The sequence below is a fragment of the Chionomys nivalis genome, chromosome 14, assembly GCF_950005125.1.
Source record: "Chionomys nivalis chromosome 14, mChiNiv1.1, whole genome shotgun sequence".
Taxonomy (NCBI): Eukaryota; Metazoa; Chordata; class Mammalia; order Rodentia; family Cricetidae; genus Chionomys; species Chionomys nivalis.
In genome coordinates, this window is record NC_080099.1 from 23,607,972 (window position 1) to 23,624,019 (window position 16,048).

General features: G+C 48.3%; 1 protein-coding gene across 4 annotated transcripts in view; it reads left to right on the top strand.

Moving 5' to 3' along the window:
* Positions 1-16,048, top strand: part of Ablim3 (actin binding LIM protein family member 3) — a 112,610-nt gene that overhangs the window by 60,468 nt on the left and 36,094 nt on the right. For all 4 annotated transcript variants that reach the window (XR_009058292.1, XR_009058290.1, XR_009058291.1 and 1 more), the window contains 3 exons: positions 1,954-2,080; positions 5,894-5,987; positions 12,055-12,142. Coding sequence is in view for 1 of the 4 variants with exons in the window: in XM_057788485.1 (XP_057644468.1) it covers positions 1,954-2,080; positions 5,894-5,987; positions 12,055-12,142 (309 nt within the window). In the remaining 3 variants the exon portion in view is untranslated. The remainder of the gene's footprint in view (positions 1-1,953; positions 2,081-5,893; positions 5,988-12,054; positions 12,143-16,048) is intronic.

The following is a 16,048-nucleotide window of genomic DNA, read 5'->3' on the forward strand; positions in this document are numbered from 1 at the left end:
CATGCCTGCCCAAACACGGCACAAACTGACTCAAGAAGGGCTGAGTCTTTGGTGTGTAATAAAGTGTAAAATAAGCACCACCTGTCAAAGATAGATTCCTGCCCTGGCTGAGACACTGGACCAAGTGCTCTATGAACTTGGAGCCCCTCTGTAATTGTTAGGTCCTCTTAAGGAGCCACAGAAACACAAGCGTCATATTTATGACCTAGAAAGTGTGACCAGATGCTGTCCGTCTGGACACGGAGGAGGCACCTGACCTACCAAAGCCATTGAATTTTTAAACCTGCAGTTTTATTGGAGGGGATAATTTAATTAACAGGGAGACTTAGGTACTGATTCCAAAAAAGTGAAAGGGGGAGCTAAATCTCCAAGCACCTTGTTCTCTAGCCTATCTGAAGGCTTAAAGCATTTTACAGTTGGGGACCATCCCACCCCAGCTAATGCTCAGGGATGTTGGAAATGGTGCTTGGCAGCCACGTGTTCAATGCTGTATAAATTGACTCTACACATGGGAGTCCCAGATTCTCCCCACAACCTTCTAAACACACCAACCCTTCCTAGACACACCAGCTCCTCTTCAGGGCCAGATTAAGGACTGTCTGTCTAGCCAGGCTCCCCCAAGTCTATATGTGGCTTCTCCTTGTATGCTCCAAAGTGTGCGTGTGTCTTGTGATGCCAGTAAGGAGGTTTGACCTCTGGTAAACTTTGCCCAGTGACCATTTTCCTCTCCTAAAATCAACCCTCCGATCAGCAAGACCTGAATTCCCAGGATTTCCCAATGACTTTGGATGCTGGCTCCACTTCCTGCCCCTCCCACCCCTCTTTACATTCATTGAACAATAGACAGACCAGACCACTGAACCCCATCCTACTTTCTGTTCCAGCTCTGGTTCCAGGGTGACGGTGACAGAGAGCAAAACCATATTTCTGGTTTGGGACAGTCTTTTCAGACACTGATTGTTGCATGCTGGAGAAAGATGAGCATGGTAAATTCGCTCCTTTGCCTGAGCACCGTGAGATCCAGTCATTCCTATTTTCTTCAGCAAATATCCTTTGAGTTTCCACTCTGTGCCTAGCACCAGGCCAGGCAAGAAAATAGCTTCAGCACAAAACACAAGTATGGTCTTTCTCTAGTTATTTTTTTTTCTTGTTGTGGTCAAATACTTGGCAAGTAACCATTTAATAAAGAGACATTTCTTTTGGTTCATGGCTCAGAGAATATAGCATCATGACCATCATGGCAGGGGAAACATGGCAGCGTGAGCGAGTCACCGCTGTGGCAGTGGGCATGCGCTCACACATCTCAGCAGACCAAACAGCAAAGAAAGAGAATGCAGGCGCTGGGACAGCGAACTTTCTCCTTTTCTCTTCTTTACCTAGTCCGGGATCCCAGCCCATAGGGTGGTGCCAGTCACTCTCAGGGCAGCATCTCCCTCCCTCAATTCAGACTCTATAGAAATACCCTCACATCTAAATGTGGGTGTCTATAGAATTCTAAATCCTGTCAAGTTGACCAAGAAAAGGGAGCACCGTGTGGTCCTTTCCTAAAGAGGAATGGAAAGATGCAGCCTGTCTCCAGAAACAGGGCTCTCAAATTCCACCATGCAGAGATCATGGTGAAATTAGATGGGGGCTGCACTGGAGCATGCGCAGGCTTCTCGGTGATGCAAGTATGGCCGGCACTGGGGTGACAGCAGGGAGAATGAGCTTGGACGAATAGTGGTCATAATAGTGGTCATGGTGAGCAGTAAGGACGCTTGTTCCTTCCTCCTCATTCCGTGGTCCTTTCCCACAGGCCAGAGCTCTGGCAACCCTTCCTCATGTCTGGTAAGGTCTCTGGGTACTGGCAGCACCAGAGTGAGGGGAAAATGGCATCCGGGGCTGGGTTCCCATGGCGTGGGATGATGGCAGAAAGTCAAAGGGACCCATGATGTCCTACTTTTGTCTTTGCAGACTGTGCTGGGTGCAAAGAGGAGATTAAGCATGGCCAGTCACTCCTGGCACTGGACAAGCAGTGGCATGTCAGCTGTTTCAAATGCCAGACCTGTAGTGTCATCCTCACTGGGGAGTACATTAGCAAGTGAGTATCGCTCCATCTCCCCCTCTCCCGAAGAATACCTGGGCCTCTGCATCCTACAAGGCCTGCCCACTGTCCTCTCCTGAATCTCCAGCATCACCCTTCATCACATCCATGGGAAGCCACACAAGCCACATGGCCACACTCCTAGCCTCTTTCTACCTTAGGCCTTCCCATGTTGTTTCCTCTCCCATGATGCACTGGTGGTCCTCACCTGTGGCTCCTTCCCTTCTTTCCGTATGCCTCCAACTCAGAGACGACTCCACTCCATCACTCCCCACCTCCGTTCTTCCATTCCTACCCTCAGGCTGCCCAGTTTCTTACACAGGCTACCACCATTTATAATTATACATATTCACGTGCATGCCTTAGATGTTTCACCATTGACTGAGCTTTCACTATGCACAAAGAACTAACAAATGACTTTGGATGGACTAGGACATTAAACCTCCAATGGGAGGCATGGTGCACAACTTTGATCCTAGCACTAAGAGGCTGAGACAGGTGGATCTCTGTGAGTTCAAGGTCAGCCTAGTATACACAGTGAGTTCCAGGACAGCCAGTGCTATAATGGAGATCCCCATCTCAAAAATAAAAACAAACAAAAAAAAACCTCTCATGGTACAGATACTCAAAGGAGTAAGTGATGTGCACAGTGACAGTTCTACTCTCTGTCCCTCCCTGGTTGGGGACTTTGATATAATTACTGCAGATTCCCAGCATTTAACACAATGCCTGACCTGAAGTTGGCACAGTTATTGCATGGGTTTAACAGAGATGGTAGATAAATAAAATTATCAGGTAAGAGGACTCAGCCTCAGGGACTTACACATAGCAACTTTGGACAAGCTCTCTTCAGGCTTCAGCACTGGTGACGACACAAAATATGTTCAAATCCCCGAAGGCAACTGTGAGCAATGACCCTAGCACTTTGACACTTTCTGATCCCAGATACTTCCTCTCTCCCATGACTGGCCCAAAGCCAGGAGATGTGAGCTTGCATTTGCTGTGGAGACACATTCACCAAGGGAGACAAGCTGTGGACAGGAAGAATTGGGACACCAGGGGTCTGTGGGAAGAGCCTGTGGGTAATAAGTGTCAGTCATGAGTGACCAAAAGCCCCACACAACACATTGGAAAGCAACGATTAGAGTCATTTGACTCAGACATGGGAAGGTCTACTACAGGTATATTAGCTTCTTAAAGATGTCTTCAGCACTACAAAGTCTCTCTCCTCTCCTACTCCCTTTCTCTCTCCGTCCTTCCCTCCCTCCTCTGCTTTCCTCTCCATTAGATGTTTCCCCAGGTTGATGAAGTAGCAAAGAAAGTCACCAACAGTGCCCAAAACAGTGAGTTGTAATCATCAGTTCAGCAGGCCTAGTGAAAAAAAACTGCCACAGAAGTCTGGTGACTCCCTCTGGGTTAGCTGCCTTATTTCACCGGTCCCTCTCAAACACTAACTGGGAGGGCAGGAGAGAGGGAGGGCCCAACCCCTAAGGCAGCCCTTTGTTGACACTTAGAAAGCTGGATAAGAAAGAGTGGCCTCCAAAGGAAAAGTCCAGGAAGAGGAAATAGCTGCTGGCCAGACATACCCACCTATGCCCAAGGTGCAAAAGGGGCTGTCAATAGTCTAAGAAAGGAAAAGTCCCTTCTAACAAGCTGCAAGTGGTATCTGGAGTCTGAGCCTTGTGGAAGGTTTGAGCTGGTCTTGAAAGAGTGAGTAAGATTCGAAACACAAAGACAAGCTTGGAGACAAAATCCCAGCCCATCCAGGGCAGTAGGGTGGGCGTGAGGCTGTAGGGTGGGTGTGGGTTAAACACTTCCCTCCTCTTTGGGAATTCAATTGTGTACACAGGCGAAGCAGAGTGCCAGGCTGCAGAGGTGAGCTGAGCAAGTCACTGAGAGCCCTCGATGCCGTTTCAGTAGATGGCAGACATTCCTCTCTAAGCATGCTGGGTAAGGAATGTCTGTGGGAAGTCTCCAGCCAAGAGTCATTGGTTCTAAGTTAGAACTTTCTGGGACAGTGAGGGCTTACGCAGAACTCTGGAGCCCCAGCCTAGACTGCCTGCCTCCCTGGGCGTCGACAGTCTGGCTCTGGGCCCCTCACTTGCTGCATCCAAGTGGTAGAAGAGCCATGAAACTATTACAGATGCTCAAGGCAGAAATCCTTCTGCCTGGGGGACCTTGGCCAAGGACTCAGCAGCTCCGAGTCTTACTGTGCTCGTTTGTGAAAACAGGGTTAATAAGATGTTATGTTCCAAAGCTCTGTGTTCCATATCTAATAAGGACACAGTAAATTTGCTCTTTCCCATCTGCCTCTGTTTATAATCATGTAGATTTCCAATTCTCTAAGGCATCCCCAACCCAAGAATCTGAGTGAAGTTGTATCAGCATCTTTACCCAGATAGCATTTTTTTTTTCTTTGCAGTTACCCGCGCTTACATCCACAGAGTAAGAACGTGGTTAGAGGTCAGGGAAATTGAAAGAGTCAGGGAGGTTTCATGGCTCACAGACAACGGCTGCTCTAACTTGAGGCAATGCTAACACCTCGCTCCCATGAAGAGCTCCAGGTGGAGACAGAGAAATAGCCTGCCTGCTCTTTAGGCCTACCTGTGTCTGAGCCATGTTACCCTACCCCCAAAAGTGGGCAACAGTCTCCTTGAGGACTCTCACAGCCACCGTGGTGATTACTGCCTTTCCTGAGTAGACAGTGAGCCAGGCAGGCACTGACTGGGCCCATCTCCATCAATTCTCATGAAAATGTAGGGAGAAACCAGACCACCTGAGTTTGAGCTGCAAGTGTAAACAGATCCTGGGTGACCTGGGGAAGTTACTTACCTGTTCCACACGTGGGCTTGTTCATTCAACACACTGGAAAATGAATAGGACCAACTTCCCTAGGCTGCCATAACCAGTAAATGACATGAGCCATGCGCATCAATCACTATCAAAGCAAGAAATGCCAGCTATTAGCCGTAGAGAACAGTGTAACAGGCCATAGCAGGGCTGGTGAGAGCCTTTATCAGTGGAGAAAGACACTTATCACACAGGACTGGCACCTGAGTTCAATCCAAAAGTTGATTCCTGGAACTCATATGTAAAAGTGGAAAGAGAATAAACTCCACAGTTACGCTCTGACATCCACATGCCTACACACACACACACACACACACTGATAATAATAAATAAATAATTCAAAAGAATAAGCCATGGCAATCTGCCTCTGTCCACTGAATCCAAGCACTTGATAGACACAGGGCATAAACATTACTTATAGGAGACTTTCTTGTGAGGCACTGGTCCATCAGGTCAACCAAGTGGTTCTCTCAGTTATGGATAAAATTTTTGGTTAAAGGAGAAACTCTTCTGGGTCTATAAGAAATTGATCACATTACTACACCCTAGAAGGGAAACCAGGATGGGCTAAAAGGAAACATGTCCCTTATGCTTTGAGAATGCTGTACCATGCGCAAGCATTTTATTTTCTATATAAATAAAGCGTGTCTTGAATAATTTTTCAAAAGAGTCCTCTGGGGAAAGAGAAGCAGGTGGGTCTGGATAACTATGGGGGAGGGGAAGGGAAAAAAAAATAAAAGGCCACCCAAAAGGACAGCCCAGAGCAGTGGCTTCATCAGTGCCTAGGGACCTCACCAAATGCAGAGTCCCATGGATTTTCTTTACCTGTAGATCTGAGAGGAAGTTTAATTTTGAAAAGCATTCCGAAGCTCCCAGTCTTGGCCCATCACCGCAGACCAGGTCCTGACCGAGGACACCCTCCCTGCTCTACTCACTTCCCATGTCAACTTCCTCTTGTAGGGACGGTATTCCGTATTGCGAGGCTGACTACCACTCCCAGTTCGGCATTAAATGTGAGACATGTGACCGGTACATCAGTGGCAGGGTCTTGGAGGTAAGTGAGGCTGAGTAACCACGTGTGAGCAGGATGACCTGTGACTTCAAAGAGTCATCACCGAAGAAGAGAAGGTCACCCTGTGTCCTTCCCTCCATTGCTTAAACCTCCCAGAGTTAGCTTACGGCATGGCCCTGACCAGATAGCCTTGCCAAGATCTGAGAACCCCCAAAATAGAATGTGGACAAGATAATTCTTGGTTCAAAAACCGCTGTGCTGGGGAAATCAGTTGCTTCTTTGGATTCAGACTCCGACAGATTTCTAAGGAGTACCAATTAGGATTTTCCTCCTGGCTCTACCTCGGGATGGAAGCCCTTTTTATGTTTTAACTGTTTGGTAATGTGCTCATTTAAGAACCAGCTTTGTCTAGCAGCTTGCTCTCTAAGCCCTTCTTTGGCTGGTCCATTGCCATGGCAACAGCTCTCCCCAGCCTCTGATGCACTGTTCTCTCTGCCAATGACAGACAACCTACAGTCCCTTGCTGAATTGTTGACCTTCCTATCCTTTCTTTCCACACCCTGTGAGACTAGCTGCTACCTGCCCATATTTTGGGGCCACCTACCTTGAAGGGTTCAGTGTAAAGGGAAAATAATACCCTAAGGATAGGGACAATTGAGTTGTGGCATATCTCTACTGCTAATTCATCTCTCTAGGCCTCCACTTTGCATCTGATAGTGGCTAAGGAGTGGCAGGCTGGCTCGGCCACTGTAGGCAGAATTATTAGCACTGCCAGTTGCTTGTGGTTACCATGAGGACCAAGTTGAAAAGGATTCTGCGGTCCCATGCAGGTCCAGCAGACAAGCACAGCAGTCGAGACAGGGCTGTGTGAGGAGATTCACTGAAGCAGAGCTCTGAGGACGGGAGGTCAGTGTAAGCAAAGCCAGGGGACAGGACAGGGAGAAAGGCCAACATGGCCTTGAAAATAGAGGGTGGGAATACAGAGCGTGTCACAGAGGGCCTATTTCCTGGGACCGTGTCCATCTTATTTTATAGTAAGTATAAGGGGAGAACCTTTGGAGAACGTTAAAAAGGAGCGGTGTGATAAGATGGCATGTTTTTGAAACCTGCACTGAATGTGATATGGAAAATTAACTAAAGGGAGTCGGAGAGAATCAGATAATCCAATGCAGTAAATTACTAGATGACTAGGCATCTCTAAGGACTAGCGAAGAGCGCCAAGCAGAGGGAACGGAAGCGCACAGGAAAGGTCGCTGGGCCCAGGAATCCAGGGGTGTGAGGTACAAGAATAAAGAGTCTATGGATGATTCACTGGGCACTGGGGAGTTGTGAAGAGACTGAGCTGGAATGACCTGGTTAGAGCTGCAGCTCAGAGAAGGTAGCATGGTGCTCACAGGAAGCCGGAAGAGACGCCACCAGGGAGCCCCTGCGACCAAGGGCGATCACCTTTGTCTCCAGCTCCATGGAAGTTGAAATTCAGTAGCTCAGCCACTGTGGACAACTTGAGAATTTGGGGACTGAGAAAGAAGCCAAAGTTGTGTCAAAGTGTTGAGTCTGGATGACGAGAACCTTAGTATGGCATCTGCAGAATTGGAGATGGAAAAGAAGCCAGGTAATCCAGGCAGAATCGTGGTGAGCATTTGAGATGGGATGTGACTGAAATCCCAGGAAGGTTTCAAGAGAACGGACAGGAAGGTAGATCAAAGCACAGAAACAAAGCCTAGACCTGGAGAAGCCTAGCATTCAGGATTGAATAATAGTATGAGAATAGTCAGGTTTCCCAAGACAGAGGAGAGAGATTGGCAGACTGGGAAAGGGCTATCACCAGCCTTGGGAAATGGCTGCCTGCGGGTGGCACAAAGACATGGAGTTGTTATCAGAAGAGGGATAATCCAGGAACTAAGAGGAGCATTGGGGAGCTGACTCAGTTGGTAAAGTGTTTGCCTTTGAAACACAAGGGCCTGAGGTCTCTGGAACATGTATGAAAAAGTTAGGAACAGTGGTTCACACTCACGGTCCCCGTGCTGGGGAAGCAAGGACAGGCACATCCCTGGGCTTCGCTGATCAGCCAGCCAAGCCTACTTGGCAAGTTTCAAGCCAGGGAGAGACCCTGTCTCCAAAATCAAGGTGAAGGGATTGGCGGGATGGCTCATACCAGCTGTTCTTCCAGAGGATCCAGGTTTGATTCCCAGTACCCAGATGGCAACTCGCAACCATCTGTAACTCCAGTTCCAGGGGATCTGGTGCCTTCTGCTGGCCTGTGTGGGCACCAGGCATGGAAATGATACACAGATAGATATACATAAAGGCAAAGCAGTCATGCACATAAAATAAAAATACTTTTAAAAGACTCTCCTCTGGCCTTCCCAAGCATGTGCATGCACATGAACCGACACACATGTGTAGACCTGCGTGTGCTTGTGCACACAGGGTAAGAGAGGAAAACTGAGAACAGCGTAAAAGATGGAGCTTCAGGAAACATGGCAGGTCAGTTGGAATCTTGGTCAAAATGTAGAGAAGTTAAGGGATGGGGGGGGGGGGCTGGTGCGTGTGGTGAAATTTTGCCTTAAATAGTCATTGCTGACTGCTTCTGCATAACCAAGGAAGAAGCATCTAGCAAGTTGTGGAGTCAGTGGGGGGAAGGCCAGTAAAGCCGGATTCAAGAGAAGACTTGATGCCCACTAGGCTGCAGCTGGCAAGGTTTTCTAGTGGCCGCCTTTTGTTTCCCAGTGTGGCCGTCTCTCCTTTCAAGGCAACTGTGTCTGGATTCCCACTGACCCCGTTCGTACTAGCTCCCTCAGCGTGTTACTGACTTTTTCCCCCCTTTGTGCTGGAAAAGACATTTAGCAATCAGCTCTCCCAGCCTCGTTTTACAAATGAAAAAAAAAAGGGAGGGGGGGGGGGGAGACCCAAGACAAGTGGTACCTTTCCAAGGTCAAAGGCAGAGATGAAGTCTGGGACTCCAACCTCCTGGATCCCACAGTGGTGCCTAAGGCTCTCAGATACCCAGGGGTCAGGAAAACAAAAAAAAACAAAACAAAACAAAAAAAAAAAAAACAAAAAAAAAACATGGATTTGAATTCTAATTTTACCATGTCTAGCCACGAAACCTTAAGCGAGTCTTTGTCAATAGTGTGTAGACTGTCATTTCTTTCCTAATGAGTATGTTAAGCAGGACTTTGTTTAGTTGGAAGGCAGAAGCCAGTCTCAAATCAGGGGGACTGAAAAGGACATGTGTCCATTCCCATAATAAGAATGTGGCCATCATTCTGGCTTTAGGCTTAGCTGGAGAATGAGGCTGATTAAGATCCCTTGAATCTTTGACCATCTTGACTCCACATTCTTCTGCACTGCCTTTATTCTGAAAAGGATTCTGCTTTGTGCTTGGGGTATTGGACACCAGTTGCTTAGGCTTATATCCTATCACATGGATATAGCCACATCCAGAGTGGTTAACAAAATGTTCTTTCTTAATGGTTCAGCAAACATCTGGGGGCTCTCTGGATAACTTCGGACCCTTCGGGCACATCCCTGATCTCACTGTGCCCATAGAGTTGGAATCAGCTCATTGGTGGGGCTCACACAATATAAGCATACGGCTTGATAGCGGGTGGTCCAGCTGACCCAAGCTTGGTGCTATTTCTGGAAGATGGGCAAGGATGCTGGCTAGGCAGTAAGCACCAGTACAGGGCCAGCATATTTCCAGGATACTGCACACTTCAAACTTTCTTGTCTTCTCATCGCAACATTCCCATTCTCTTCTGAGGCCATCTCGTGACTCCTTCCTTCTCTGGGGACAGAACGGCTGAGCATCAGTCCCATTCCTCCTATGTCCTCAGCAAAAAGACCCACAGCCTGCTCTTGCTCCACTTCAGACCTCGATGGCCATGCTCAGTGCTCTCTAATGTGGCCTCCTTCGGGGTACCAACTCTTCAGTTTGTTAGTGTGTAAAATGGCTCGTTGCATCTCTCTGCCTTTGTTCCCTTATGCTGGGCGAAGGCTGCCCTGGCAGCCTCCCTTCTACCCCATTGTTTTCTAAGCCATCCAGGACCAGCGCTGCTGAGACAGGCCTGAAGTCTCTTTGCATCTGGGGCAGGGTGGCGGGTGTGACATTTAAGAAGATGTGTGTTCAGTATTGCGGAGCCACATGATGGAGAGAAAAATCAGGGCCCAAAAAAGGCCCTATAATTGAAATGATAAGGAGATGTCGTAGGAAGAGGCTACTAATTACGCTGATTATCCTTGTCATGGTGCAGGAGGATGGGTGCCACGACTTCCTTGCTTGGGAAAATAGCAGGCTCTTTCTAAAGTTTGAACACAGCTTACTCGACAACAAAGACAATTTTCTCACTGGTGGGAGCCACAGAAACAACCAAGAATGGAGAAAGGGAGCATTGAAAATTATTTTTCTTTTGTAGGAATCTGCCCTTTTCACGTTCTCGCTAAGTTTTGAGATAAAAGAGTTTCTCCAAAACAGAAAAGCCCATCCCAAGAACCCCACCCCTAAGATGGTTTGCAGATAAGATTTCTTTACATAGTTGTGATTTCAGAACTAACATCAGACTAAGTGCTGGCTTAGAGAAGGGGGTTTCGCCTAGGCAGTTTGGATGCTCACCTTACTAAACCTGGATGGAGGTGGGTGGTCCTTGGTCTTCGCACAGGGCAGGGAACCCTGATTGATCTTTGGGCTGATGAGGGAGGGGGACTTGATCGGGGGAGGGGGAGGGAAATGGGAGGCGGTGGCGGGGAGGAGGCAGAAATCTTTAATAAATAAATAAATTAAAAAAAAAATAAATTAAAAAAAGAGAGAAGGGGGTTTCATGACTGCCCACAGTCATCCATTTACCGCATCCCTCCCCTAAAAATACCTGTGCTGTTACGGGAAAAAAAAATCATTCAAATCATACTTCACCTTCCGTCCCAGGCTCTGTGCTGCTCCTCCCCTCTGCAAATTCTAGATGTGTCACCAAAGGACCCTTGCACATCAGGTCTTCTGGAATGAGATTCTAGTATCTAATGCAGAAGTGAGATGGGGGTGGGGTCAGGGGGTGACCTTGCTCCCTGTTTCCAGGGAGACCTTCAAACACAACGTTCTCAAAAGCCATTTTATCCCCCCCCAAAAAAAAAAAGATTTGCTGTCATTTCTGTTTTTAAATGAAATATTGGTCAGGAAGGGAAGTGAGAAAAAGGAATGTGTTTACTAAAGCCGGGTTAGATAGGCCAGGCTCAGACTGAGAGATCCAGGTACAGCATTCTAATCTAGGCGTTAGAAGCGCCCCAGCGGGTCCTACTTCTCACGTAACATAATTTATGCGCTGAGCCCATTTAAAAAAAAAAAAATCTGTCCTCTTTAAGCTGTGCTCATAATTTTTGCCATGTTTGTAAATCTTATACACTCAGCCTCACCTAATACTTTAATCTGTCTTTAAGTTGACTCACTTAACAGACAACTGGTACAACGTAACAGGAGAAACAGAGCCGTTTGCCAATTGAAGGCAGCCCAAAATGAATATCGTTCTAGCCAGATTTTCTTGTTTGTAAAGGCTCTAAGCCTCATGCTTGTTCTCATTCTTACACGAGTGTGTTTTAAATAATGCTACAGATGCATGGGTAGACACAGGTACATTTGCCTTGGTGAAATCAGACCTCAAAAACAGACTTGGAAAGGATCTATCTATCGACATATCCATCTCTCCTTCTTCCTTATTCCAAGACAATGTTATTGAGCCTCAAGTTCACATGGTAGTACTTACAATCATTGTCAATATCATTAGTGTTAAGGACCTTCATACTCAGGAACATGCTGGCAGTCCTCAAGTCAACACTTCCTCATGGGCAAGGAGGAGATGGGGAATAGTGTTCTCTGATTGCCCTGCCCATGTCTAGAAAAATCCCCTGAGCTTCCATCAAGACCCATGAAAAAACCACCAAGCTATCTGGGTAGACTCTCATATGGTTGTGGTTGCCCCCAGGCAGCCTCCCAACCAACCATAGAGCCGTGGAGAGAGACACCAAACCCGCCAATGTTCCCAAAAAGTGTTCACCCACCAGCCCCTACTGGACAGTGGCCTCAGTTCTGATGTTCTGCTCCATATCCTGATTTCCACAGGCAGGAGGGAAACACTACCACCCCACCTGTGCCAGATGTGTGCGCTGCCACCAGATGTTCACCGAAGGGGAGGAGATGTATCTCACAGGTAAGCAAATCTGACCCTCGAAGGCTTTCTGGTAGGCTCGTGGCTGGAAAAGAGATTGCCTCCTTCCTCTTCAGTGTTATCGCTGCTGTTGGCTTGCCTTCAAGATTGCAATTAATTCTCTCCTCTCTGGGTGGATGAGGGAAGTTGCTGGAATGATTAATATGAGGTGACATGTAATCTGCCTTCCATCCCCGTGTGCCTCCACCGGCTGCTCCACTGGCCTGCTTCCCTGGCAATCCTCTGAGCAAATTCTTCTGGTTCCATGTGGGGGTGGGAGGTTGAGCTGGACAAGGCCAAGGTGTCAGAGGGGCAGGTGGGGGGGATTCCCAGGCTACTGAGTTCATACAGTTTCTACCTGTCCTGTTCCATCCCATTTCAACTCGCCACATCTCAGAATATCCTAGTAGGCTATTGCTCAGGGCTCCCAGGGTGAAAGGCACAGTGGCTTCCCCTCCTGGCTAGCCCTGGATTCCTGCTTCAGACATCCAGTTACCTTCAGATTCCACTCTGCCCTCTGCCCTCAGTCCAGCCCCTGATCCCACTACATCACAGTGCTCTTGGCTCTGCTCTCCTAAAAGACCTTTCCAGGCCCCTCCCACCCCACTGGTTTGACACAATCACTTCAGCTTCTCATCTGAGTGAGGCCTTCTTACCAAGGCACCAAGCCTTGTATCTAGAACTTGAACAAAGCCACCACTTATGCTGCCAAACCAACTTCACGTTAGCAATTGCTTCTGGGGCCCCTAACAGGTGAAAGCTCTGTCTTGTCACAACACTACAGCCCAAGGCAGGAACTAGGTGTTACTCAATAATCCCATGAATGGCTGTCAACCATGATAAAGGAGGTTAAGGGGAGGCTATCATGCCAAGGAAGGTCCCCTACGGAAGGGCCAAGAGCAGACCTCCTGGTGAGTGACTAGTACCTGGCGTGTTCATTTCTCTTTATATCACTGTTAGCAACGTGCCCGACAAGAACAACTTAAAGAGAGAAAAAATTTCTTTTTGCTCAAAGGGTTTTCAGTCCATCACGACAAGGAAGGGTTCATGGCCACTGACCTTGTGATGTAGGCTATTTATATCATGGTGAAGGAGGAAGCAGGGGCAAGCAAGGCCTGAACCAGGCTTCAGGCTCTAACTTTCAAAGTCCCACTTCTAGTGACCTACTTCTGCCAGCCAGGCCCCACCTCCTGAAGGTGCCTCGCCTCCCACGGTACCCGGCTGAGAAACCAGCATTCCCAGTGTGAGCCCATGGTAATCATTTGAGGTTCAAAACTTAACCGTTGATCCCGCGGTCTGTCAGGCTGCAAAACAAACTAACATGGCTCATCAATGACAGACGTGTGTTGCTCAGAGGTCTGGAGGCTGGCAAGTCCAAGATCAAGGCGCCCACACATTTACTGTCTGGTGGTGGCCTACTTTCATACTGGTACTAGCTTCTTGCTGTCTCCTGACATGGTGAAGGGGACAAGGTGGTCCCTAAGGCCTATTTCATAAGGGTATTGGAAATTCTGCTCTCACAGTGCAGTCATTTCCCCAAAGCCCCGCCCCCCTAATATTATTACATGTGAGGATGAGTACACTGGGGTCAGCGTTAGGGCTCAGAAGCAGGCAGAAGACTAACAATTCTTAGACAAGCCAGGAGGAACCAAGTACAAGCAAAGTACAAGAGGCTGTGGGGACTCAGAAAGGAAAAGATTAAATTATGAATGACACTGAGAATATCTAGGGTGTTGGCTGAGTCACTAGGTAATTCCTCAGTGTAAGAACTGTCTTGTACACTGTAGAGTATTTAGTAGCATCCCTGGTCCACACCCACAAGGTGCCAGTAATGTGCACTCTCCATTGTGACAATCAAAAGTGTCTCAGATACTGCCTAACATCCTAGGGGATGGGGAAGAGGGCGAAATCATCCCCCAGCTGAGACCTGCTGGCCCATAGCTATTCAGCAGAAACTGGACATGTTGGGCAGGGATTCCCATGTGGGACTCAATGAAGAGGCCCTTTCAAACACTCTGGGACTCTAACTGCTTCTTTGAACATACCATCATTTGGGTGTTAGATGGGGGAGGATGCTGCTTTAAACTGGAAAACCACAGTCCTCATCGTATATACGGGGATACACCTAGAGAAAGGCAGAGACCTCTGTGAATCTGTGTGCAGGACAAAAAAGAACCTGGCCTGGAATTTCCTCCAGGCTCTCTCCACCTTCCTCCACAGGACTGAGACCCGGGCTGATATCCAGGTCTGGTCCCTGTGGCTCCCCATGAGCACCAACACCCTCCACGATCCTGAGTGATTCCTGCTTCAGGACCCTGTATTATGAGACTTAGCACACCAACCACCACTAGGATGTAAAGTTTGTACTTGGGTTGAAAATCTGCTGTGTGGTGTTCCTTCCACCTTCTCAACCTCCCGGTGCTGAACCTGCCCTTGGACCTGCATTACCATCTGTGCACCATGGAGCAATCAGCATCTTTTTGCCTTCCTGCTTCAATTCCAAATCCTTCTCTTCCCCCCCTTTGGTACTTTGACCTAGATTGCTTCAGACTCGATCCTGGCACTATTGCTTACTAATTCGTTTACCGTGGACAAACCTCTTGCCTCTCTGGACCTTGATTGTCTAACCTATATGATAGACTTCAAGCTGTCCCTGTAAGATACAAGTGTAGTAAATTCCTGGAGGGACAGCCCTCTCTTTGTGCACATACCACCTGTATCTTCTGGGGCCTAACATGTGTCCAGTAGTGCTCCAACAGCTGGAGAGGCAAGAAGGAGCAACGGAGACAAAGGCCCTGCCCTCAGGGAGTTCCCAGCCAGGAGTTAGGAACTTTACCCCCAACTTCCCAAGGATACTGAAGGAGTTAAACAATGGAGTCAAGTCAACAGCTCTGTGTTTGTGAGAGAAAAGGCACTGTAGAACTTAAGGCAGAGATGCCTCCAGGAGGTGGGAGATATTCTGGGTCGTGAAGAAGAGCTGTCACCTTCTCAATAATTATCCCCATTCCTACCCTTCTGGCTCCTGGGAGAGTGGGAGTAATTGCAGGGTAGAGAGGACCTGCCTCGAGGGGTGCCGAGGGATCTGCCATGAGGGGGCTTGGGCCATGGGTGCTAGAATCATAATGACGCTGGTTATGGGTGTCGTGTGTGGGTGGCAGCCACCAGGAGTTTCAGTTACCACCGGGAGCTGAGCCTAGAATACACTCACCAAGTAACAGCACCAGGACTCGAGAAATGGCAGTACAGGAGTGGAATGAGCCAGCGGAGAGGGAGCAGTCCTGAGTTCAAGGGTCAGCACTTCCGCTAATGGGTCATGATCTTGAAGAGTGACTCTCTCCTATGGTGTCTTTCCTCCCTTGTCGAGTGTGGCTGGTATCACTCTCTCATTGATCCTTCCAATGAAGGTCACACTGCTCCAGGCTCTCTAGTGTGTGCCAAGCACTCTGCTTGAAGATGAGCAAGGCAGGCATGTTTGGTGCCCTGATGGAGTTTATCGCCAGATGGGAGAGACTGGCATTGATCAAACAGAAGCAACAATATCAAAACTCTCTGAGGAGGAAGTTTGGGGATAATGGGGAACGTATCAGAAGACCAAGAGGTCAGGGGAGGCTCCTCTGAAGAAAGGACATATTAAGTCAGGATCCTGAGCATGAGTAATGGGGAAGGGCGACGAAGAGGAGAGGCAGTGAGGGCAGCAGGGGCGAAGTCCCCAGATGGAAGGGAGCATCCCATGGTGGGGAACCGGAGACAGCCCATATTCCTGGTACAGAAAGAACAAACATGCGCCTCGGGAGCGCTGGAGGACAGAACGAATGAGACGGTGCTGAGAGCCTTGGTGTGGAGGTGGGCGGGACAGAGATACAGAATATTAGGGCCCACATTCTGGACTCTGTCTTGGGGTTCTGTAGC